Source organism: Oryzias latipes, chromosome 7 (genome assembly GCF_002234675.1).
Source record: "Oryzias latipes chromosome 7, ASM223467v1".
In the NCBI taxonomy this organism is placed as follows: domain Eukaryota; kingdom Metazoa; phylum Chordata; class Actinopteri; order Beloniformes; family Adrianichthyidae; genus Oryzias; species Oryzias latipes.
Window position 1 is genome coordinate 6,895,227 of NC_019865.2, and position 25,708 is coordinate 6,920,934.

At 38.8% G+C, this 25,708-nt stretch overlaps 2 protein-coding genes across 4 annotated transcripts; both read left to right on the forward strand.

The window, feature by feature from the left end:
• The first annotated feature begins 331 nt into the window (after positions 1 to 331).
• Positions 332 to 10,094, forward strand: amt (aminomethyltransferase). The gene is made up of 9 exons (XM_023956438.1): positions 332 to 538; positions 3,339 to 3,506; positions 3,582 to 3,662; positions 4,495 to 4,626; positions 4,701 to 4,779; positions 5,257 to 5,402; positions 8,140 to 8,320; positions 8,411 to 8,566; positions 8,978 to 10,094. The coding sequence occupies exons 1-9, from the start codon at positions 413 to 415 to the stop codon at positions 9,151 to 9,153; spliced, it is 1,245 nt and encodes a 414-aa protein (XP_023812206.1). The 5' UTR covers positions 332 to 412; the 3' UTR covers positions 9,154 to 10,094.
• Positions 10,095 to 11,562: 1,468 nt separating this feature from the next.
• Positions 11,563 to 25,646, forward strand: LOC101160235 (interferon-related developmental regulator 2). 3 transcript variants are annotated; one of them, XM_004070328.4, is made up of 13 exons: positions 11,592 to 12,103; positions 13,854 to 13,910; positions 16,426 to 16,542; positions 18,099 to 18,183; positions 18,299 to 18,423; positions 19,168 to 19,325; positions 19,617 to 19,670; positions 19,860 to 20,038; positions 22,368 to 22,476; positions 22,563 to 22,697; positions 22,820 to 22,948; positions 24,274 to 24,366; positions 24,444 to 25,646. In XM_004070328.4, exons 1-13 carry the CDS (start codon positions 12,061 to 12,063, stop codon positions 24,522 to 24,524), a joined length of 1,365 nt encoding a protein of 454 aa, XP_004070376.1. In that variant the 5' UTR covers positions 11,592 to 12,060; the 3' UTR covers positions 24,525 to 25,646. The 3 variants fall into 3 exon arrangements, with proteins under 3 accessions (XP_004070375.1, XP_004070376.1, XP_020560155.1); XM_020704496.2 differs by lacking the exon at positions 11,592 to 12,103 and adding an exon at positions 12,535 to 12,854; XM_004070327.4 differs by lacking the exon at positions 13,854 to 13,910 and having other exon boundaries at positions 11,563 to 12,103.
• The last annotated feature ends 62 nt before the right edge of the window (positions 25,647 to 25,708 follow it).

Below are 25,708 nucleotides of genomic sequence, written 5' to 3' on the forward strand. Positions count from 1 at the left end.
TACACAGCTGGGATTTCATCACTTTTAAACATGAAGAAAATAAATATCAGTGAATATGATGATGATTATTATTATTTATTTAACTTTTAATTTAAACAAATCTTCTTGCATAGTCTGTAAATGAGCGCCTCTTTTGCACTTGGATTTATTAAAAAATCAAATATGGACTTCACATAACTGTTCATGCAAACTTCAGAAAATGAACTGCATTTCCCACAAGTCCTTTCAACTATCCCCCTCCCTCTTTTTTTTAAAATCACGCCTCACTTGTTTTGTGTTTTTGCCGGGAAGCTGAGGAATTCCAGTATGACGTCACTCCACAGAGTTGAGAAAGCAGCGGAAGTCCCTCCCCGTTTGGGATCCGTGAAGCCCGTGAGTTCGTGAGGAGCCGCGCAGCTACTCCTCAGGCACGATGTGGGCTCGGCTGGGGGTCGCAGTTGGGGGTTCGATGCCGCGGGCGTCCAGGAGCGGCTGGCTGCACGCGTCCGGAGCTGGATGCGCGGGGAAGAGGCAGCAGAGACAGGCCTCCAGTGCAGAGGTAAGAGGAGTCTTTGCACCGGGATCTGCACACTTTTTACAGCACTTCTGGAGTCTGTGACGTCAGTTGAAAAGCCCCCTTAAAGTGGAATAAATTGCATGTCAAGTTCAGATATATATTCAGTTTTTTAAATCCACTTTTTAATTCCAGTTCATCTTTTGCAGTGGATGTTTTTTGCATTTGACTTCAGATTTAGTAGGTCACATAACTGCCTGAAAATAAGCCCAACTAGGTTAGTTAAACGTTAGTTGAAGATTGAACTGAATCAGATGAGCTTCAGGCTGCAGGAGGCCTTGCTTCACCCAAAGTGTCTTCCCACAACAAGGTCAGAGTTTGCTTGACCTTTGTTTTTCCATCTCTTCGACTGATCATAGGGACTGTGAGGCTTCAGCCTTGATAAATCAGTCTTTCTGTGCGTCAGCGGACCCAGGAAAGTGTGTGGAAGCCGTGAGTTCATGCACATATAATGTGCATGGGTCCCAGAAGACCCTCCTCCCTCTGGCTGCTCCACTTCACTGAGCTGCAAAAACTGTTAAACCAGGAGTGACGGACTCTTCACCGTTATCGGCTCCAGTTGTTTGTGCTCAATAATTCCTCTTCCTCGGCAGGTTCAAAGGTCACCACTGCAGGCAGGAACTGTGATTACATGTTACAGACTTCTATGGATCTGAATTAACCAGAAACCCCTCTTTAGATTAGTTTATTTTGCAATGGCCGAAGAAAGCAAACAAGAATGACGTTTAAAAAGCTGTGTGGGCTGTGTTGCCTTCAGGAGCTCCTCTGCTGACATTTTTAAACACGTTCTTCTATTTTTTAAATGATGGAAGAAGTATATAAAGAAAATTAAGATTAAAACTGCATTTCTGCGTATCTCTTCATTCAAATCAAATCAGGAGCAGTTTAAAAAAAAAGCTGTTTGGAAAAATTGTAGTTGTTAAGTAGAAAATATTCTGGGCGGCCATAAGCTCCCTGCTTGATGCATCCACTTGCAGACAACTGGATCCATGTCTGTCTCCGTTTCCTCGTCCGAGCTGGCATCTGTTTTAAACTGTACTGCTGGATATGTCCGATGTTGTTCACTCTATTTGGTGTGAGAGGGTGTAAGCTAGTAGGAGAGCTTGTAAACAGAGAGCTCTCAGTTATGGGAAATAGGAAGGGGGGCTGGGATGCTCCATGCTAACATGGAGGTGAATTTGTGATTCACCTCCTACTGCGGCTCTGCAGGAACAATGTCCTGGAACAGCGATCCCCAACCGATACCAAGTAGCCAAGGACCCTTTGGTATCGGGCCACAGACAGGAGAAAAAAATGAATCTGCTGACTTAGATTGTTTCCGTTTTGTTTATTTTCTGATACTGAAGGAACTTTTATTTTGGAAAACATCCGTCTGTCTTGACGCGTCACCTGACTTTGAGCAGTTGCTCGGACCGCAAAGTTAGTAGCTCAATGCTTAAAAGCTAATAAAAACCAAACGATAAAACATAGTAATAATAACAAAACATATAGAAAGTTTCTTCAAGGAGAAAAGAGTCAGTGAGGAAACCAAAGAAGAGCCTTTGACTTTAAAGAAACATCAAAGTGCAATTTGCAGACAAATCAAATTAGGATTCAAATCACATAAAGTTGTTTCTGATTTTGAAACTTGTTAAAATTGACTTTTATGAATGTTCCTATGGCAAGGGAGAATCAGGTAAAGAAATTTAACTACAGAAAATGTTCCTCTGTGTTTAAAAATACACAGTTAATCAGGATTTATGGAAAAAACGAAATGTGATCAATCTGTTTGCCCTGAAAGATGATCTGAAACTGGGTTGAGTTCTCAGTTTTATAATGGTGGTCGATAAAAAAAAACTAAAGTTGCTTTTATTGAAATTTTTACAAATCAGAAACAGCTTCTACAAATCAATAACTTTGTTTCAATGAATCTTCATCAAAAATCTATTTACCCTCTACTGCATATAAAAAACAACAAACCACATTTAAATGTATACAGTAAAAGTGTTCATTTCCGTTCGCTGCCTGACTATGCAGTTTGTCAACATGTTTCAGGTAACGTAATGGTATTAGCAATTAGCATGATTATGTGTAGATATGTGTTTGTAAGGATGTAGATGATCACAGTTAATGTTTTTTTTTACTTAACAATCTACTCACCATCACAGGAAATGGACATAAAAACCTTTTAGGGAATTTTGAGTTAGGGAGATTCCCTCAGAACATGAGGACGGCGAAATTTCAGTAAACCATTGAGGAAGTGCAGGAATGGATTCATGAATCAGGTTTGAGGGCTAAGGGTTCAATGAGGGATCAGTGGAAGGGTAATTGTGTGTGCGCGTGCATACTGGTCTTATGGTAATTATTTATCTTTAATATATGTTTCCCTTTTTTGAGCAGAAAATGCAGATTAAATTGTCTGTTTTACACCTGATAGCTACTGTTTCCTCAAATTCCACACCGGATAAAGATGATGAACCCTTGAGAAATTAATAAATACAAGTATTTGGATCTATATTTTTTCGTTTGATGTTCCATAAATTGGTTTATTCTCAGTTTTTTTGATGCCTTATGATTGTTGTATTGTAAAAATTCAAAGAAAATGCAATTGATGATTATCTGTTGTTTTTAATACCCTGGTTGCAGGGTGTTGCCGACCATTTTCGTGGTTTAGGGCAAAAAACTACATAATCTTAACTAACAGACCTCTGTGGACGCTTTAAAATAAATGAAAAGATGATCTGAGTTGGTCTTTTAGGGTTGAATAATCTCCCCTTATCATAGTATTTTTTTCTCTTTCCAACAGGTTGCCTTGAAGAAAACTCCACTCTTCGACTTCCACAAAGCGCACGACGGGAAGATGGTGAACTTTGCTGGCTGGAGCTTGCCTGTCCAGTACAAAGACAGTCACATTGTGTCACACATGCACACCAGAGAGCACTGCTCCATCTTTGATGTCAGCCACATGCTGCAGGTAACAGAGGAGCTGAGACACAACAAACATCTTCATTCCTTTGGTTGATGCGGATATTTTTCTTTTCTCTGTTAGACCAAAGTCCACGGCAAAGACCGGGTGAAGTTCATGGAGTCTCTGGTGGTTGCAGACATTGCAGAACTCAAAACCAACCAGGTAGTGCGGAGTCTGTGTGTCTGTGAGTGATTATTCTGAGTCTATTTCTGGACTTTGTGCAACCATGAAAAAAAGCCCACAATCAAAGGACTGAAGTGTAGAGATTTGTGTGAGTTGTGCACAAATGTATGATTCTCTCTTCAATTTTGACATTAATGCATAACAAAGAGCTATAATAACTGATTTTTTTTTCATCTTTTGATCTATTATCAAAGTTTTCTCAGTGGTCTATTGCTCATGATCATGCCGTTTTTAGCCAAAGTTAAAAAAAAACCTGTGTCGATTACTAGGACTTAGTTTCTACAGAGTGGCAGGAGTTCATTTGAAATTCGCCCTTGAGTTGTGGGCAGAATCATTGATGTAGAGCAACTCCGCCCCCTTTCCTGTCGCTGAGAGCTCAGAGCAGAGACCTTGGGGCCTACCCAGTGTCACATCTATGTGACATTTTTCCGTCTGATTTACAACAATCTGAACAAAGAAATCCTCAGAAATGCAATTTTGAGCTTAATTTTCTTTGTATTTAAGTCTTCCATTGGAAAAATGCCACAAGAACATGTTAAAAACACCAAAAACACAGTTTTCATTGGAGAGGGTCTTAAAAAAGAAAATCTATTAATGTATCAACTGTCTATTTATTTCAAAGTATACATTTGTACAAGCCTTTTCAAGACCTACTAGTCACACTTTATCACGTTATTTTCTGCTTTGCACCAAAATTCTCTATAATCTTAACCTTTTTTTTCACTTTACCTTCCCCCACCACCCCCAATAAAGGGGAATATAAAAAATATGTTAAATCACATTTGTTTAAAACATGTTTATTGTGTCTCAGGGAACATTGTCCTTGTTTACCAATGAGAAGGGAGGAATCATTGATGACCTCATTGTGACAAAAACAGATCAAGGGTATCTCTACGTCGTCTCCAATGCGGGCTGTGCAGAGAAAGACTCTGTTCACATGAAGGTAAAATAAGTGGTGAATGCAGACTTTCAGGTCTGGAGTCTGCAGTGGATGTCTGATGTGTGTTTTGTGTTCAGGTCAGACTGGCAGAGTTCAAAGCTGCCGGTTTGGATGTGGATCTGGAGTTTCTGGATGAGGCACTGCTGGCTGTCCAAGGTAAAAGATTTCTATTTTATTTTATTTTATTTTATTTTATTTTATTTTATTTTATTTTATTTTATTTTATTTTATTTTATTTTATTTTATTTTATTTTATTTTATTTTATTTTATTTTAATTAAGTTAAATTAAGTTAAATTAAGTTAAATTTTCTTTTTAACCCAAATTTAGTTTATTTATTTATTTTTATTTTAAAATGTTTTTTATTTCATTTTATTTTATGTATTTATTTAATTTTTATTTAACTTACTTTTTTCATTTTATCTATTTCATTTTAATTTATTTTTATTTTTTACCTGATTTTATTTGATCTATTTTTTATTACCTTTTTTCACTTTTAATTATTTTATTTCAATTTTATTTTATTTTTAACTTTATTTTATTTTTTTATTCTTATTTATTTTATTTTCTGTGAAACTGGGACTGTCTCCATGTAGTTTCCACCCTGAAGATTCAGTCAGCTGTGTGCCATCAGGTCCCTCCATGTCTCGGGTGCTTCAGGAAGGACTGAAGGACAACCTCAACAAGCTGACCTTCATGACCTCCACCGTGGCCACAGTTTTTGGCGTTCCCGACTGCCGGATCACTCGCTGTGGATACACCGGAGAGGACGGCGTGGAGGTTAGAACGTCAGTTTCTGAAGCTAAACAGAAATATAATGTCTTTATTAAAAACATTGCTGCTCTTACATAAACTTTCACTCTTTGTCTCTCAGACTGACAGCAGTATCTCCCCTCAGCAGGGGCCTCAAATATGCAGAGACATGTCAAGAAGTGCAAAAGCTTTTATTCTAGATAAATATGTGGGATTTAATTAAGAATATTTTAAGATCTAAAGGCCTAATCTACATCACAAACACTCAATGGGAAGAAACGTGTGCAGACAGTTTCTCATTCATTTGCATTGAAGAACTTTGATCCAAACCCTTTCTAAAGATCAAGACATTAGTGGAATTATCCTTGAAACCTCCTGAAAAAATGATAGCGAATCCTGAAAACGGTAAAGCGAATTTTGAAAACAAACGATAGCAAATTTTGGACAAAAAATTAAAGCGAATTGTGAAAAAATTAAAGCGACGTTGACAAAGTTGACCACACCCACAATGGGAGCGTCCAGCAGGTCACCTGCTGACTTTGCTGCTTTGTGCTCGATATTGTCGTTAGGATGAACTCACGGGGTGTCCGTGTGCAGTGATAGGGCGGTCGACCTTCTGATCTGAAGATTGCAGGTTTGATTCCCGCCTTGCCAAAGTGTCCTTGGGCAAGACGCTGAACCCCACCTTGCCTCTGGTTGAAGCTTGGCGCCAGTGTTTGGCAGCAGAGCGACCATCAGTCTGTGAATATGTGTGAATGGAACTGTGACTCTAGAGCGCTTTGGGCCTTCGAAGAAGGTAGAAAAGCGCTGTACAAGTACACGCCATAATAAACTGTTCATACTGGTCAATATTTAATATTTCCCCAACATTTTGCTTTATAATAATTGTAGATAAATAAGTAGAAAGAACAAAACAAAACGGATATTGGACGACACAGACATATTGTGGCTTTTCCAATTTTAATTGCAGCTCATCTTTTAGCCTGTTTGGAGTTCTTTGGAAAATATTAGAATGGAAAAGATCTGAACAACGATCACCATTTTTTATTTTTGTTTTTTAATATATAAAAAATTTTAATTGGATGCAATACTCTTCCATAACTTCTCCTCCTGGACTTAGTTTGTTATTGGAAAAGAAAGAGATGATTTTGACAACATCTTCCATAAAAACAGAATTGTTTTTATTCAGAAAATAGATTATAAACTGGAAAATACATGCAGATGCAACATATCACTCAGAATAGAACCTTAACCAGAACTGTGTTTTATCAGGAATTTGATGTGGAAGTAGTTCTGTGTTGCTCTTCTTTGCCAGTAGTGGATTACTTTGGTAGAGAAGTAACTAAGCAGCTGGTTGTCTGAAGGAAATGGTTTGATTATTACTGTGTTCTTGAATGTTTTTTTTATCAGACACGGTTTGTTTTTGTCAAACGTACCTTACATGTTTCGGTGGAATACCTTCCGCCTTCGTCAGGGTCGTCATCAGGTGGCGGTGATGTGACGTCTTTAAAAACAGATGATTGTGACTGAGGCGGAGTCAGCTGTCAGACAAGTGACTCCGCCCCTTGATGTTGGTTTTTTGCTGGAGGATGTTGCTCCAGGTATGAGAGAGCAGGAAGGCCCCCTCATCCCGGTTCATGGAAATGTGGCCTCGATTTCGCATCTCCACCGCCTCCATGATCTGTTTTTAAAGACGTCACATCACCTGATGACGACCCTGACGAAGGCGGAAGCTATTCCACCGAAACATGTAAGGTACGTTTGACAAAAACAAACCGTGTCTGATAAAAAATCATTTAAGAACACAGTTTAAACTTGGAGACACAATGAACTTCATTGAATTGTGTTTTGATTATTAATTACAGTGACAAAACAAATCAAACAAATTACTTTTTGCATTACTCCTGAACTAGTATCTTTAGTTGTTCAAGGCCTTTTTTTAATAACTTTGTACAAAATGGGGTCAAACTGGGTTCAAACTGGGTTCCTGTGGTCTTCTGGCTGTTTGCTGTCATCTTTCTGGTTTGCATTAAAGGTTTCCTCTCCAGGGGTTTGCAGGTCCTAAAAACATGGCAGAAAGGTGCCACAGATGTGTTCGTGCTCAGGTGCTTAAAGTGTCACACAGCTGTGAAAATGCAGCAGAATCTGCTCTCTGAAGCTCTTTGTATCCATTGATGTTACTCGTTTTTGAGTCATTTTTTGGGGGCTTGACATTAGAATCTAACAAGGAACAAAATAGTATTAATGTAAGTAAAATAATGTTGCTGCTAATCTTTTAAAAAATATATTCATAAATACCTTTTTTGCAGGAGGTATACTATCATGTGTTGTTTATAACTGTTTTTAGTCTATAAAATATAGTTGAATTTTTATAATCATTATTTATTAAACATAAAGTGTATTTTTATTTCAGTTTATTACAGTTTTAAAAATGATATAATTTGTAAAAATCTATTACTTGATGTTTTCCATTGATTTATCTGGTTGATGAAGTTAAGTTAAAGTTTGCAAGAATGTGAGGAACTAAGAGGCAACTAAATATAAAAATTAAAGGTGATCTTATCGCGCAATTTCCAATATGTGGAATTCTATTTTCTTGTTCTTTCTTTGAATCTGTTCCTAAACAAAACAATACTAAAACCTACTGATTGACTGTGAAATGTTTTTCTTTCTTTCTTCTTAGTTGTATTTACTACATATAATGTTAGGCTAGTTAACCCAAAGGATAGTGGTAAATGAAATGCTGTTTTGGGGACTTTTGCAGATTTCGGTTTCTCGTCTGAGAGCGGTTGAGCTGATAGAGAAGCTCTTGGCCAACAGTGAGGTGAAGCTGGCCGGGCTTGCAGCACGGGACAGTCTTCGCTTGGAAGCGGGGCTTTGTCTCTATGGCAACGACATCGATGAAACAACCACTCCTGTGGAGGCCACACTTGTCTGGACGATAGGTGAAGTGACCGACTTTTTCTTCACGTATGTATATTTTTGGAATTGTCCATCCTCCGTTTTGTCTTCACTGTTTGTCGTGTCGTCCTCAGGAAAGCGCAGACGCAAAGACAAAGACTTCCCTGGAGCTGAAATCGTCGTACCTCAGATCAAAGCCAAGACCGTCAGGAAGAGAGTTGGCCTGGTGTCCACCGGCCCGCCGGTCAGGCAGCACACACCCATCCTCAGCCCGGATGGTAAAGTCATAGGTGAGAATGAAAATGGATGGGCGGAGAAGGATGTTGTAAAAAACATTTTAATTATTGTTATTCACTATTTATTATTACCGTATTTACTTATTTTAATTATTGTAAAAAAGCAAACTATGTTTTGTGTTCCAATTAATCCAAAAGGGAGACATATGAAATTTTGTAATGCAACATAAACTCAAACATAAACTTGTTTTTTTCAAAGAAAATTTTGCTAAAAAAATACCTTTGAAACCCTCAACATCCTAACTTTTATTCACATTTTAACCACAAATGTTTCACTGTTTTATTAATTTGTTTTCCAGTGGTTTATCGCTAAATATATCATTTTGGTGTCATGATTTATTTGTTTTAATGTGCCCTCTACAGCTGTTTCCTTTGAAAGTCCATACATTTTATATTTTTAAACAGGTGAGGTGACTAGCGGCTGTCCATCCCCCTGCCTCAAAAAGAACGTTGCTATGGGTTACGTAGATTCAGAATTCGCCAAGAATGGCACGGACATCCAGGTGGAAATCAGGAAGAAAGCGGTGCGGGCCGTGGTCAGCAGGATGCCTTTCGTTCCAACCAACTACTACATGGGATAAAATTATTAATATTATAATATTAATAATTCTCACTGGTTTACTTCTCAGCAGTGCTGTCTGACAGAGTCGCCCCCTGCTGTTTGATTTTAGAAATGCAGGACCAAAATAAGGTTTTCAAATCCATACTTGAAAAATGTTCAATGAAATAAATAAAAATCACACAAGTTTAAAATAAACACTGTGATGTGAAGACTGCAGAAAAAGAGTCATTACATGTAGCCAGTAGAACTGCCATCGTGCACTGTACTCGGTTATGGAAAAGGTGCAGGAAACCCTGTGAAACCTTCTTAGTGTGGGATTATTTGTGTCTTTTGGACTTTTACATTTACACTTAACTCAGTTTGTAAGTGCTCTGCAAGAAAACTCAGGTTTGTTAGAATTCAATAAAGACAATTTAATGTAGATAACAGAATACTGATAAGTAAATGTGATGGATATCAATTTACAAAGCTGGACCAAAACAGGTAAAAATCCAAATGTATCTGCTGATGATAAAGTAATATGCATTTGTAATGAAAAAATATGTTGCTTTGCAAAATTCAGAAAACACAGGGGATTAGTGGCTTTATCTCTCAAAATGAAAATCTTCCCTAAAACCCAAAAAGCGGCAGTTAGTTTACATGAATCTGTTCTTCTATCATTGTAGTATTCATTCTTGTTTTGTAAACAGCTTCCATCACAGTTTCTCAGAGATCTGTCACCCATGGGATTACAGTGTTTCTTTTTATATTAGAACAGTCACATAATTTGATATTTCTATGTGTTGGAGAAGAAATACAGTTAGTGTGACTTTTGTACTTGGGTACTAATGTAGAGATCTTGAACCAAATTGGGTATTTATATGAACATTTAAAATGATTTTTCAATGTTTAATAATTTATAGATTGGTTTACCTGTCTGACCTGCTGCTCTTTCAATAAAACTAACACTCATAAAATCAATAACTGTGATCTTTTTTTTATTTAGTCCATATCTATTCTTTGTGATATTGCGTGAATATTGGAACAACTGAGTTTTAGAACCACCATGACAGGAAATAAAAAGTTTATGTATAAGAATAAAGTCGTGAAAATATGAGAAAAAAGTCAAGTTTTTAGCAGAATAAAGTCTTTCGACTTTGTTCTCATATATTGTTTTTTTCTTTCATAGTTAATTTTTTATAGTTAATTTTTTGTAATTGTCACTGACATTTTTAGACTACATATAAAAAACCACAGCACCAAAAATACATTTTCAAAAGAAAAAAGTTTTTTTGTCTTAACTCCAAAAAAGCATAAAATTAAAGTTAAAAATGCTAAAATACTGGATTACGATAAATTGTGAACTGAAATAACATGGTTATTTACTTTATTTGAGCAATAAATGAATTTTACCTTTCAATTACCAATGATTTCAAACCAGCAAACCTCTAAAAAAGACCAAAATCAGAAGCCTGATCCAAAGAAATGTAAGGTACATGTATTGAAAACATTAAACTGTCACAAGCAAACAGAAAACTTCCACAGTTTTCCAAAATACCAGTCAACAGTGTTTAAGTTCCTGATAAATTTATAAATGCAGTTAGCAAATTTACCATCAAATTAAAAGTAAATATATAATTTAAAGACAAATTTTTCCTGGCTGTTTTGAGAAATCCCAAAGCTGAATGGGGTGCAAAACCATAATCTTCCAGAATTCTCTTTAGTGGTATTTTTTGAGGGGCCAGATAAAATCACTGTTTCAGAGACTTAAAACCTTCTTTTTGGTAATAGTAATTGTTGACCTGAGGTGACCCAGACCAATTCCTACAGAAAAGCCTCCAACTCATTTAAGAGTGTTTTTCCTGTCTGCTCCCTTTTGTTTTTCACAAATGTCTGTCATTTTTGCAGTTATTACCTTGTCTCTCTCTCTTACATTATGGCAGATGTTACATTGTCAATGTGTTTTTTTTATTTAAAATTTGCAAACATTCAAGGCAGATGATGTAACAGTCTAGTAGATTCTTCATTTCCTTCCGTTTAAGGTGGATTTAGCCACCAAACTGCTTCAGGTGAGAAAAATTATTGTATGTTGTTATGAAAATTTGTGATTTTTTTTATGTCAAGAGTATTTTTAATGGAACCGTTTTTCTGTGTCCAAGAGTCTTTAAAGTGATCAAATAAATGAATAAAATTGAGAGAAAAAAATCGGCCAATCCAAACTTTAAATACGTTATTTAATTAACCATTCAGATTCAGATTTCACGGGACTGTGACGTCACGGACCCACGAGTAATACATTACAAAAAAAACGTACAAATATTAACTCTCAATAATTAACTCCACAATAGTCTATGGAAGTTTAATTAATACACTTTTCTAACGGTAGAGAGTTTTATTCGTCGGAAAAATTAACATTTAAAACGATGTGCACAACTTCTATGGCCGGAAACGGTAAATGTTTTGTAGAACAAACCTGGCAACCCCGGCCGGCCGGTCGGTTCATTAGTTATCGAGGGGAAGATGGTGGACCTGGCGAAAGGAGCGTGCTCAAAACTCCGTCATAAACACTTCGAAACATACTTAACATCTCAGCTTAGTGTCAGGTATAGATTACCCGGAGACAATCATAGATAATATTGGGAGAAAACGATTGAAACGTAAGACTTTTCCGCATCTCTGGGCTCCCTATTGTTGGACTGAAAGAAGACGAGAGTTGCAAAACGTGCTCATAGGGACGCTAGCTAACAGTAACCGGAGGAAGAGGAGGATTTTTATTTTTAAATACATTCTAATCCACCTAACGAGTTAGATAGGGTGGGTCATTTTATCGTAAACCTGTTGCCTCTCTTCCAACTGTTGAATCTGCTGACTGAAACAAGCTAGTTAGCTTGCTACACCATAGCTAGCTCCGCTGTGACCTGGCGGGTCACTCTGAAAGCTGCTCGAGATGCCGCGGAGTAAAAAAGGGAAACGTGGCTCCAGTAAGCCGGGTAAGTACCAGAAGCGACCAGGGTTAACATCATGGCAACTCTGGCTAAAAGCCAGGCGAAACGTTTTTCTCCCCCACACAAGAGACAGCAAGAGCCGAGACTTCTGCTTTCAGTTGGGAAAAGTAGCAGCTGTGTGTCTGTCTCCACATGGCGATCAGCCGGTCTGACTTAAGCAGTGATCAATAGGATGACCTTTACAGTCACTTCAATTTGCTTTATTAGCCAATGTGAGGATTAATAATTGGGACTTTTGTTTTCCATTCAGTTTAAAAAGCGCTCATAACAGATTTGCAGTCAGATTTAGGAGTAATGGCTTGTTAAGTATTTCAAAATAAAATGATTCAGTGCTTGAGTGTAAACATTTTCTGATTGTAACTAAGACGATAAAATAAAAGCTTAAAGTAACAGCTGTTAGTATTTTGGTAATACTTTATTATTAAACTGTCATTGAGACATTTGGGCCACACTGAAGTTCATCTAAATTATAATTAAATAGCAGTGGAACCACTGAAGAACCCTTACAGAAAGCCTGAAACACTAGTTTTCACTGACCTGGACTCTGTCCATATCGGTAGGCTATACTTGTATAGGAAGATATATTTTTAGGAGCTGTGCATGTGGTGTTGCATGTGTGCTGATGCAGTGTATAAGGAGGAAAATCCCTATCTGTTCTAGAGCTTCTTGCTGTTCATTGAACGCATCAGCTGAAACTGTTTGAGTGACGGGAGCATGGGCCTCAGGCTGGAATATGGTAGGCCACTTATTTGCCTGTTACAGGCCTCTCGTGTTTCATGAAGCACCACTGATTTGGAAGCATGCACTGCTGTTCAATGCAGGGTTTTCTCTAAACACCTTCAAACCCCAATTTATTGGAAGTAAAAGCGACGTGTCAGGATGAAAACTCATCAGCTTTTTCTTTTTATTCTTGAAGACCCACTCCAATTAAGTGTTTTTGGTGTTTTTAACACGTTCTTGTGGGATTCTTTTTCCTGATAAGGAGTACAAATACATGTAGAAAATTGAGCTTAAAATAGCATTTTATATCTTTTGACAAACTGTTGGGAATCAGGTGCAGACAAAAAAATGCTGTTTGGAAGCCAGTATATGTGTGATGTAGAAAATACGCTGCTCCTTGCTCTGCTCCATTCGGTTGCATCCAGTTGCAGACAAATACATCCATGTACGTCTTTGTTGTCCCCGTCTGAGCTGACATCTGGCTCCAAATGTTATGGCTGAATAGCCTCAATGTTGCTCACCCTTTCTGCTGCATCTGTAATGTCTGGTAAAGGATGTGAAGGGCTGTAAGCTAGCAGGAGAGTGTCTTAGCAGAGAGCTCTCAGCAAAATGGAAGGGACAGTAGGGTTGTGTCGCGCCGGCAGTCTCGCTCACAGCTCAGAGTTGAATTTGTAAAGAACTTATGCCGCTCTGCAGAAACTATTTCCTGAAAATGACAGATTTTTTTTTTTTTAATTTTGGCTAAAAACGGCATAAACCTAATTTAAAACCCACTGGGAAGGCTTTTAAAGTACCTCAAAGGATAATCGGAGTGGGTCTTTAAATAAAGCTTTAAGTTTTGGAAATGTTCAGGAATGTTAATCAGGAAAAAAATTGCAAAAATCTTTTGAATTGGAAACGCTTTCCTTTTTCCTCCCTACTTCACAAACTCCCATTCCTCTATCCATCTCTTCTCCTTTTCCATGCTCCATATCTCAAACATCCATTCATTCCACGGTTCACACATGATCTCTAGGATCTCTTCGGCAGGAGGTTCTTCAGCTTCAGCTGTCGGCTAAAGCTCCGCTGAAAGGTACCGTAACTCCTCAGATCTGCCCAGAAGCTCCTGACTTGATCCCTGGTTGACTGCATCCTGTAAACTAGCAGCCACTGACATCTTTTTCTTTTCAGTTAAACATGTGTAAAGCCTTATTACAGCACTCCCTTAAGAATCTCCCTATCCTCCAAACGTCTTAATGCATGTCAGCCCTCTAATGCTGTGAAATAATGCTGAGCTCTCATGCTGCAGTTTACATCAGCGGCTCAAGCTGCTTATTTTGTTTCTTACTTTAAACTTTACGACTTAAACTGTTGTTGGTTTGTCAGGAGAGGCTCGACCCCCAACCCAGACTAACTGCTGGAGCAATGTGTGACTCCTGTGCAAACATAGGATAACAACACAGAACAAACACAAGAACGCTGGGGCGGGTTGTCACACTTCTCTATAACGGGCTGTGTGTGGGTAGGTCTGCGTAGGATGGTGTGTGTGTGTGAGCAGTGGTCAGGAGTTCACGAAGGATAGCAGTAAAGATTTTGTCCGAGTCCGAATTCTTCCCCTTCGGCTTTTCCCTATCCCTACATTTAGCCATCCAAACGGAGAGTTATGGAAAAAAAGTGTCTCCTCTAATTGTAATGGCGTATACTTGTATAGCGTTTTTTCTACCTACAAAGCCCAAAGCGCTTTATAGTCACAGAACCATTCACCCAGTCACACACACATTCACACACTGGTTAATTAAGATGCTACTCTCACTCGAGAGGGATAGTTATAATAGTTAAACTATTTCAGACAACCCTACCAAATGTAGGGGCATTTGGAGGGGTAGGGGAAGAATTCAGATTTGGTCTTTGACTTGTACAAAAGGAGAAAGTGGGTCATGTCTTTTGCAAACAGAAGCATTTTGAGGAAAGCGAGCAGGTTTATTTTACCCCCTCATTCTGATAACCTATGTCAATAAATGCAAGAGCCAGTCGTTTATTATTTGATAGACTGTAGGCTTATACTTTATCACAGATATATAAAACCAACAAACTGCTGTTTTCCCAATACATTCAGTATATGCCCTTTAATAAGAACCGGATCAAAAAACCACTGAAAGATAAAAAGCACACTTGATGATAAATTTTTTTTAAGGACAAGCCATCAATGGTAATCAGGTTCACCAAGGGTTCACCAAGAACTGTGTGACCTTTTGTCTAAACAAAGAAAATGGACAACAGACAATTAAATATAAAAAAAACCTAAAGTGTTCTATAAGCCTTTAGAGAAAAATTAGTTCAAACAGTAAAATTGACCCCCCCCCCCCCCCCCCCCCCGATCAAATACCATTGACTTTATATGAGTGTGATATCACTCATAGTAAATGACTCCTGGCTCCAACCAAATGTAGTCCATTCAGTCGCCAAATTTTTGCAATACAGATGTTGCCGTGTTGGCGCCAGACAATGTTAATTGGTAGGGATTGGTCCAAGTCATTTTTATGGCAACCGCTTTTGCCGAGCAGGAGTACGCTTGTTGGAATCCACACCAGTTGAAATTGGGCTACAAAAAATCTGTCAATCAAATGTTTCGTTGGACGAGGGCGCCAGAAGGCACCACCTGCTTTTGAGTCATGTGATCGGTCAGTTTATAATTTGAATAACTTGCACTACAGCAAAAGTGTCATAAAAAATAGGATTAGCAAGAACATGATAAAAAAAAAAAAGGTATCATAGCAAAAATGGTTATTCTGACAAATGGAATGACTCAGTAATAGCAGTTTATTTCTCTATAGAAGTCTACGGGATTTTGACTTTCTGGAGCCAGCAGAACGCCAGAACAGTTTGGAACGCCAGGGGGGGGGGTCACTCAGTTCAGTTTTCTTAAACAGTCATTGTTAAGTGCATAAAGTTAACCAGTAAAAATTGAAAAAAAGTTGTCCCTGTGGTGGTATGCATCTTTGGGTTGCGTTGTCATGGCAGCAGCTCAGTTCACTTGCATCTGGATTTCCTGCACAGCTTATTTTTAACGCCTACGGCATAAATGACCCGTCAGTCACCTCAGTCATCCCCGCTGACCGGGATCTGAATGCAAACACACACAAATGGCCTGTCTGACCATTCTGGAGTGCAACACAGTGACGGGATGAGCAGATGAATGACCCCTCTGGTCTTCAGTAATCCCTCCAACAGTTGAAATTCCAGAGCAAACAGGAACCTGAGGGTTAGCTCGGCTCCTCTGCATCCTCTAAAAGGCTTATGTGCCGACGCAGGAACGGCTTTGTTCAGAAACGCTTGACAGATGTTTAGGAGGGACTCAAACCTAAAACGCTGAACCTAAAATGTTCTTCAGTTTGTTCATAGACTTTCTTAACCAGTGGACCTCCAAACAACTGATTTTAATAGTATAATTCTTACAAATGACCCCTAATGTTTTCCTGCACAGACAGGGACTCTCTGCATCTGTGGTCCTCCTCCGCCTCCTCCTTCAGCCCTTTCGCTCTCCTTTAACTTCCACATGCACATCTCCGCGTGCATCTCACTGACCCTTTTTTGTTGTTGTTTTGCAGGTGTTAAAAATGGGATGAAGGGAGAATCTGCTGCCAGTGACGATGAGCTGGCATCGGATATTCTGAGTCACTACAGCAGTGCCAGCGAGGGCACATCGGTGCTGGAGGAGGGTTTAGGTCAGTACTGGCACACAAACACAGCTCACTGTTAATTCTACTCACTCAAAAACTCTAGACACATTGTCATTTTTTAAAATAGGAAATAACTTAAATTGTGTTGATTTGTATTTAATAATTGCATTTTACTTTAGAAAAAAAACCTTATTTAGTTGTTTTTTTTTTTTTTTTTTTAGCTTCCAGGTTCCCTTAACTTTTGAGGGTAAACTTTATCTTCATCCTCTGTAAAATATCTGCAGCTGCTTCAAACTTTATCTGTACTCTAGATTTCATGAAAGGAAGCATTAAAATGTGAGATTTTCTTTGAACTGTGAAAACAGAAGCTAAATTGGGCGCCAACTTCAGCCTCATCTGACTTTTAAGGTGCGATGAATAAATACAAAAAGAAAAACGCTCACTTAAGTTTTATTTTCTCATTTTAATCATAAATACGAATCCATCGTTTTGAAAAACTTTATTAGCAGTGTCCTCGTAACATTATACAGCTGGGTGTTGAATCATTATTAGGATTTGTGGGGACAGCTGTTGCAATAAATCCATATTTGGAGTAAAAGCTCCTGGTTTTGTCTGTTAAATGGAGATTTCTTTTTCTTTTGAAGCCTCATCTGTTTCCTCTCTGGCTCTTTTCGGCCAAAAGAACCTTTACAGTTATGTTTTTTTTATCTTTTTCAACTATGCTAGCTTCGAGGATTTGGTTTGGAGGTCGGTGCAGCTGCTGGTTTAACTAAAATTTGGTTATAAAACATGGTAATGTACTGGGCCTGCACAATATACCGCAAATTTATCGTTATCGCAATATCCAGCTCTGCAATATGCATATCGCAAAAGACGGCAAATATCGCAATAAATCGCAAACCCAAAATGTGTTAAAACAATCTTCTAGCAGCTTGAAGCATTTAACGAATCAAATAAATCCCTTTATGCTTTGACCAATCAGATGGACGCCTTCCCATTGTTGACCAATCAGATGGAGGCCTATTATGTTAACCCTGGTCCTGAAGAGCCTCAACCCTGCCTGTTTTCCAGCTCTCCTTAACCAGCTTGCTGTTGATTGGCTGACTCAAGTGATTTCACATCCTGATTGACTGAACACACCTGATTTTGGTTATCATTATCGAGCAGTCTAGGGAGAATTGGAAAACAGACAGGGTTGAGGCTCTTGAGGACCAGGGTTAGCCACCCTGACGTTTGTCCCCCATGTCGATGAGGGTCATTTGGAGTATAATTTTTAAACTGTTGCAATGAAATGGGAATGATGTTTTTGTTTATTTTTCTATTTGTTTATTTACCGCAAATTTATCGTTATCGCAATATTGATCACTAATATCGCATATCGCAAGTTTTCCTCATATCGTGCTGCCCTATAATGTACCCAAATACATACTTAAAAAGTTAATCTGTAACCATTTTACATCTGACCTTCGTTCAGTTTATGTTGAATGTCTGTGTTTAATTTCAGAGTTTATCTTAAGCTTGAACGTCAAGCTGCTTTCTTTTGTTTTATTGTTATTGTGGACGTAACTAAAACATTTTGTTTTGTCTTTGGTCCAATGTAGGAGGTGAGCAAGTGGATGAGCAGTCAGCCCAGGAGGAGACGGAAGACAAGCTCAAACAGTGTATAGATAACTTAACGGACAAGAGGTGAAGGTTTTTACAGCTTCTGTTAAGTTCTAACCTGTTTTAGAGAGAATGAAGATGTTCAGGCGAAGAACATCAAAACAGTTCTGATTCTTGTTTGTCTTTTTAACTCTCTCAGCACCAAAACACGTCTGGCTGCCCTCGAGTCTCTGCGACAGGCCTTTTCTTCCAGAGTGCTCTACGACTTCCTGACAGAGAGACGTCTTACTGTGAGCGACTGCCTGGAAAGAAGTCTTAAAAAAGGTCATTTTGGGCTTAAGAGGAGCCGTGATCCTTTGATAGTTTGAGTCAGATTGGTAACAAACTTCAAGATTCGATAATCGGGGAAGGGTAAAGCTTTGTCAGTAGATGATTCTGAGTGAAACAGAGGTCCGCTGGAGCGATTTGAGGAAAACTTGTGATATTAGTGATCAATATTGCGATGACAATATAGTTTGCGATACATGAAAAAATCAGTTACAGTTCACTGCAACAGTTTAATTTAAATAAGAGTCAAGATAACTTAAATTATACTCCAAATGACCCTAGTCTACGTAGGAGTTGAACATCTAACATAAAACAGCTCCATCCAATTTGTCAAATGCATAAAGGGATTTGTCTGATTTGTTAAATACTTCAAGATGCCATAAGATTGTTTTAGCATGTTTAAAGTAACCATTTATTGTAATTTTCGCCCTCTTTTTGCGATATGCGTACTGCATAGCTTGATATCGCGATAAAGATAAATTTTATTATGAAGGCCTATGTCTGAAGGTTCCCTCCCACTCACAGAGATCAGAGATGATTTAATTTGGATTCAAATGCTGCTTCTGTCTTCTTCTGTCATCTGGACGATGGAGGTTTCCCCACAGGCAGGAGGCCTCTGGCCTGAATGTGTCAATCATTCTTTCTCTACAGACTCTTAGTTTTACTTTTGGCTTCAAGTGTCTCTAAGAGCTTTAACTGACTTCAAAATTATTTTTTCTTTTCTTTTCTTCGTGTGTCTAGGCAGCAGTGAGGAGCAGGCATCAGCAGCCACACTCTTCATCCTGCTTTGTATTCAGTTAGGAGGCGGGGATGAGGCAGAGGAGGGCTTCAAGATGCTCCGCCCTATCCTTACCACCATCCTGATGGACAACAGTGCCAGTATGGCGGCTCGCCAGAGTGTAAGGGAACAGCATGTCAAACAAAACTTCATTTCTTTTTGCAGGAGCATGAAGTGCATTAGAACACACGAAAACATTTTTTTTTGGTCATTCTATTTTCTTTTCTTTGAAGTTGGAAGTGTAGCTGTTAATCAAATCCAACTTTTAACTATAAATATGAAAAATAGAATTTCTAACATGAGTTTTGGCTCTTTAAGAAGCCAGTTCAGATTTTTCTCTTGAGCACAGATGAGATGTATTTGTGTTTGAATCATTGCAGCCCTGAAATGAACCTCTTTCTATTTGTGTCAGTGTGCTCGGGCTTTGGGGATGTGCTGTTACGTCTCAACTGCTGAGGAAGGAGAGGTGAGATGAGTTTTAGACTAAGTCAACAAAAATATGTCCGTATTCTAACTTGATCAAATCCCTGTTGGGTATCTCTGGATCTTTTAGGATGTTTGGAGTTTTAGTTCAACAATAACGGTGTAGCGTGTTACAGAGACATCCTGCCTGTCAGCTGATTGCTAACTCTTCCTCTCCTCATATCTGTTTCAGGATTTGTGCAAGTCTTTGTCTCTCCTGGAGGGCATCTTCATGTCTTCCTACCCAAACAGAGAAGGAACGCTGCCCACACCCAAACCTGGAAGTTCAGGCCTCCACACTGCAGCCATCCAGGCCTGGTCGCTGCTCGTCACCCTCTGTCCAGCCTCCAAACTGTCTGCGCTGCTCGACTTGTGAGTAATACTTTCTATAGAAGGGCTCGGCAATGTGGCACGCCGCACACGCATGGAAGGACAGGGCACCGGGGGTGTGACAACTTTCGGATTTGGAAAAAGAAATCTGGTTTGAGTGACAATCTCTTCTCACAATGAGCTTTTTTATTACCACCATGGTGCATGAGAGGAAGGAAAGGATCCATTCATGCAGCGCTGTTTATGTGACCCCGCCCACTTTTATAAATACTGCCACTTTTCTACATAAACCTTCATGAACGAGCGATTTAAATTAATGTGCACCACAGGAAAAAGAAGAAAGTTTCCCACAGTGAAATGAAAGTGTGGTAATAATGAATCCTGTTTTGAAACGGTTGCCGGTGAGATGACATGCGGGGCGACGTGAACACATGTCTGAGTGAACATGAGCGCGTGCGTGAGTAGAAAAAGCATGCAGCTGATCTGCTAGCTGTTGCACACTTTTAGGACTGCACAGCTGGGGTTTTTTGGGTCATGTTTTTAGCGGCGCAGTGGCTGACATTTATGAAGTTATATGTTCAGTTTGTTGAATAATAACCAATCAAAGTCAGAATAAACCCAGACTTTCTTTCTGTTCTGCTAAATGTCACAAGAAATGTGAAAAGGTTTTAAAATAAATACACAAACAGCTGATCACTGCTTTATTTACAGGGGGTTTAAAAAAATGAAGAATAACGCTATGCAATTGTGGAAAATGTATATTACTATAATTAGCATACCAAGGAAAACAGTAAAAACATTTAATTTTACATTTTTTCAAGCACCATCATTCAGTCCCTGTCTCACAATGTAACAAAAGATGAAAAAGACAAAGTGTGCTTTTTTTTTATGTTAATGGTTGTAAAGTTCTTATAAATGTTGATGGTATTTTGTTCTGACGTACTTGTGGTTTCAAACAAACATAGTTTCAATACTATTTCATCTTTGTCCTATTTCCCTTTGCAGTATTGTTATAAAAACACTTGTTTGAGTTAATGCCAAATATGTTTAAAAAAACTGTTTGAGCTGCTGTTTGTGAATTTAAAAACATTTCCGATTTATTGGAAATGTTGTTGTATTCCTTTTATTAAAGTGTCCATTATAGTTGGCGATGGCACAGTTGTTAAGGAGAACATTTCAAAATTGTCTTCTCATGTTTTAAATGTTGCTGACCCATGAGGAATCTAGTTCATTGAAACCATCTTCCTCCATCTGAAAAGGCAGAATGATGTTGAACAACAACAAAAGCTATGAATCGTGTGCACTTTCTGGAAGAGTTTCTGAGAAATAAACACATTTTTGTTGTTTTTCTGACACAAGTTTGATTTCATCACACCTAAATGAGTATTTAGTTAATCAGGCTTGCATATCCTCTCATCAGTGTGGTGATGATATGACAAAGGGAATGCACACCTTGCTGGTTCTAGGAGCATGTCATCATTAGCCGCGGTTACATGGGCAAAATATCTTGATCGGATCAATGGTCGGATTAAAATTCAACTGTGTACATGGGATCAGAAAATTTTTTCCGATTAGAACAAACGTTCACATGGGCAACTTTCAGTCGGAATAAATCATTTGGGCTTCTTGTGGAAGAACGGACACGCGCTAACAACATTAGCCTTTGAAGAACATAAACTCATGCGGGAAATGCCGCAATCTGCATCAATGCTGCACGTAAATATGTGGGAATAACATCAGCCTTTATTTTTGTCGGGACACGACTGGGAACACAAATCCACATGATTGTTTGAACGGTTTCTAAGCACTGAGAGACATTTCTTCTTTGAAAGGCTCGCACACCGCCCCAAAGCCGCTCTGTGTGCACTGGAAGTCCGAGCTCTGCTCGAACACGGTTCTCCTGACAGCAGCTAACCGAGAGCGGCGGGACGGATCGCAGTCACACACACAAACAAACAACAAAACGCACACGTAACAAAGCATCCTCCCCTCAAACACAAAGTTATTAATCCAGCTGTTCTGCTCAGAGACGCAGTTTCCTTCGGTCCACCGTCACACGAGCCAGGACCGTGCAGGGTCCAGACGTCACAGGTCATGAAGCGCTCCTTCCCCGCATCTCCCTCGTGAGGGGTGTAAGAGAGGGGAGAGGTGGAGAGCCAGAGGGGCCAGAACGGAGCGGCGCTTCGCACTGGGCCTCCGCAGAGCAGCCGGTCGGTCCGATCCGAACGAGTCTGATCGGGGCAGACTATTCCAAACGGCGGGTTTACATGACGCATTTTTCTTCCGATCAGGCGTTTTTTCCGATTACTTTTGTCCATGTAAACGCAGCTAGTGAGTGAATGTGTAAATAACGGGCTGTTCTTTCCTGCAGTCACCTCCCAAAGCTGAAGGCTTGTCTTCAGAGCAGTGATGTCAACTACAGGATTGCCGTGGGAGAAGCCATCGCTCTGCTGGTGGAGTTGGGGCGAGACATCGATGAGGTGACCGCTCACTTTCAGCGCTGTGGCATGAAAGCAGAAGACGTGATGCTAAAGCCGTATTGCCGCTCTCACATCTGTCTGCACAGGAGTTTGAGGTGGAGGACAGTGAAGGTCTGTGTGAAGGTCTGAAGAGTTTAGCTACAGATGGAAACAAACACAGAGCCAAGAACGACAGGAGGAAACAGCGCTCCATCTTCAGGGAGGTGCTGCACTACATAGAGGTGCGGAACGGTTCCTGACTTTTCCATAAAGGTTTTTGTGTGTTTTAAATCTGACTAAACAAAAACAGAAAACAACCATTTTTAAGTTGAACATTATTATTGGGCATCTTTTTTCCCTGCAGAATGAGGATTTCACAGAGGAGAAGATCAGGTTTGGGGTAGAGAGTGTTTACATCGACAGCTGGATGAGGAGAAGAATCTATGATGCCTTCAAGGAGATCCTAGAATCTGGAGTCAGGCATCATCTACAGGTTAGTCCTGTCAGAAAGAAAATGCCGACTAAGCAGAATGTGTTCTGATCTGGGTTTAAAAACTGTTGCAAGTAAAATTTCATTTTTTTTTAATTTGCTAATTAACAAGTAACAATATAGAATAACCTTTAAGTTGGCTCATACTAAGCTTGGCTTAATGTCATAAAACAATCCAAAACAATACATTTAGTATAAGTAGGGATTCAGTTTAATGGTGTAACATTTGGTTTGATCTTAAACCAATATTTGTGGCATCACTGGTGGACACTTCATGACAGAGAAAAGGTCTCTATTCCCAGTGACAAAAACACAGTTTGAACAACTGGAATGAATCTATTTATTGAAAAAAGAACTTCTGACTTTAGAGTCTGAACAGGTCTGTCGAATTTTTGCCTTTGAATCTGTACAACTGATTAATTGTCTTTTTTAGTACGCTACCTATTTTTTTAATATTATTTTTTTTAGTACAGTACCTTTTTGCCATACCTTTTGTACATCATCTTTTAGTGCAGTACTTTTTACCCTTCTTTCTGTACAGTAAATTATCATTCTCTTTTTATAAAATTCTTTTTTCTTTCCTTAAGTGTTGTTTAAGTGTAGTAAACTTTTTCTTTTTTTTGACAGTACTTATGTGTATTTTATGTTTTACTGCAGTACTCTTTTACTTTTCTTTTTTTCATACCATATTTTTACTACAGTACTTGTTCTTTTTATGCTCATCTTAGTAAAGTACCTTTTCATAACTGTTCGTTTTGTGCTGTATTTTTGTACATTTTCTATTGTGAAATACTTTTTCTATCTGGTCTCTTAGTGTGGTACTAGTTTTTTTTTAAAACCATATTTGCAGTGCAGTACCTTTTGAGTAGCAACTTTTTTCACTGTTACTGTATTCTTTTATTATTGTTGTTTTTTTTCCCCCTGTACTTTTATTTCTTTTTACCATATTTTTCATACAGTACCCCCCCCCCCCCCTCTTAACATCAGAAATGGGGGTTTGTCTTTGGAAAAGTGTTTAACCCTTGTGCTATCTTAGATGACCCCACCCTTACATTGACGTGTTCTCCCTACCATGACAAAAGTGGATAAAGGTGAAAAGATTTCATGTAATCCATGGACACCAGTGAAGATCACAAATCATTGAAGAAAAAAGGTTCAGAGCACTGTCTAGTAGGTCTAGATGACCCAACTCCCAATGTTAAAGTGCCTAGGATAGCACAAGGGTTACAGGTAGTTTTCTTCTGTTGCTGTGTTTTATGGAGTTCAATATTTAGCTCAGCCTGTGACTCGCAGTAACAAACATTCTATTCATTTTATTTTGGATGCAGTTCAACCCACTACTACGAGACATCTTTGGCCTCGGACCCCCCCTTATACTTGACGCCACCATCAAAGCCAACAAGATCTCACGGTTTGAGAAGGTAGAGGCTGTTTCCTGGTTGAAAGTTGTGACGCTGCTGCAGCAGAAAACATCTCACTCTTGTCTCTGTTCTGACAGCATCTTTTCAACGCCGCCGCCTTTAAAGCCAGAACCAAACAGAGGAACAAAGTCAGAGACAAGCGAGCCGACGTCATGTGATGAAGATGAAGGACAGTGGAGGGACTCTTTGGGTTGTTCTGAGATGGATCCATCATGATGCCTTCTTCTCTTAACTGTATCAGATGCACAGACTCACCAAAAAAAAAAAAAAAAAAGTTTTATACTTTCCTCTTGTGCTCTTAAATTTAAAAATGCTGATTATTTTTATCACTAAAGTGTCTCACTGTAAGAGTCTGGATGTATTTCGGAACATCTACTCAAATGTAGTTGTAATTACAGACTTTTCTTTAGTGCATCAAAACCCAGAGTCAGTCTGAGGCTTTGTGGTGTCAAATGAAACTGTGTAGAAGGAAGCACAGGATCACTGAAGTACATCTGCCCATCGTTCTTTAGTCCTCCATCTTCACTCAGAGGTAACTTCAGCAGCCAAAACAACAAGCAATGCAACCTTTAACAAACTGTGTGCTTTTGTGTGTGAGTGTGTTTTACTTGGAATTAATTCAACACTTCAGTATATAAAAGAAGACTATAATTAAAATATTAAATCAGTCATCTTTGTGTTCATCTCATGTTTGGAAAGGACTTTTCCTACTTTAATTGTCTTTTACTTTGTAATTTATTGAGAGCGGTCAATTGTTTACAGACAATGATGAAAAAATGGATAAAAATATGTTTTTGTCCTGTTTATTTTGGTGGAAATAGTCATAAAAATCTGCTTTAGATATTCTGAACACAGTTATGGAAATTGTCTTTTAATACTTTCCTTCCTGGACAGCAGCTTATCAGAGGGAGCTGCTTATCAAACACTTGATGCTGTTTCTATGGAAACCCCGTCCTGTATATTAAAAGACAAACACCTCTTGTAACGTTAGCTTTATTGGATTTTAACAAAAACCTGAACACCAAGAAGTGCCAACTATAGAATTCAGCATGGTTAACCCCTTGATGCCTTTTGATGTAAATGCATATCAAACCACTTCTCTTCCAAATTTACATAAATGTATCTATTTCAAAGCAAACCCTCAAGTGACACTTTCTTTCATAAATTCAGCCATCAAGGGGTTAAGAGTGAATGAGATGTTGCTGAATCCTAACTAAACCTTGTAGTTTTGGTGCTAGAGGATGGAAAAAAAATGGATCAAATAAAGGGCCATTCAATGACTACCTTGGTTATTCGTCTTTTTATGCCATTTATAATTACTTGAACTGCAGAAGTCACATTT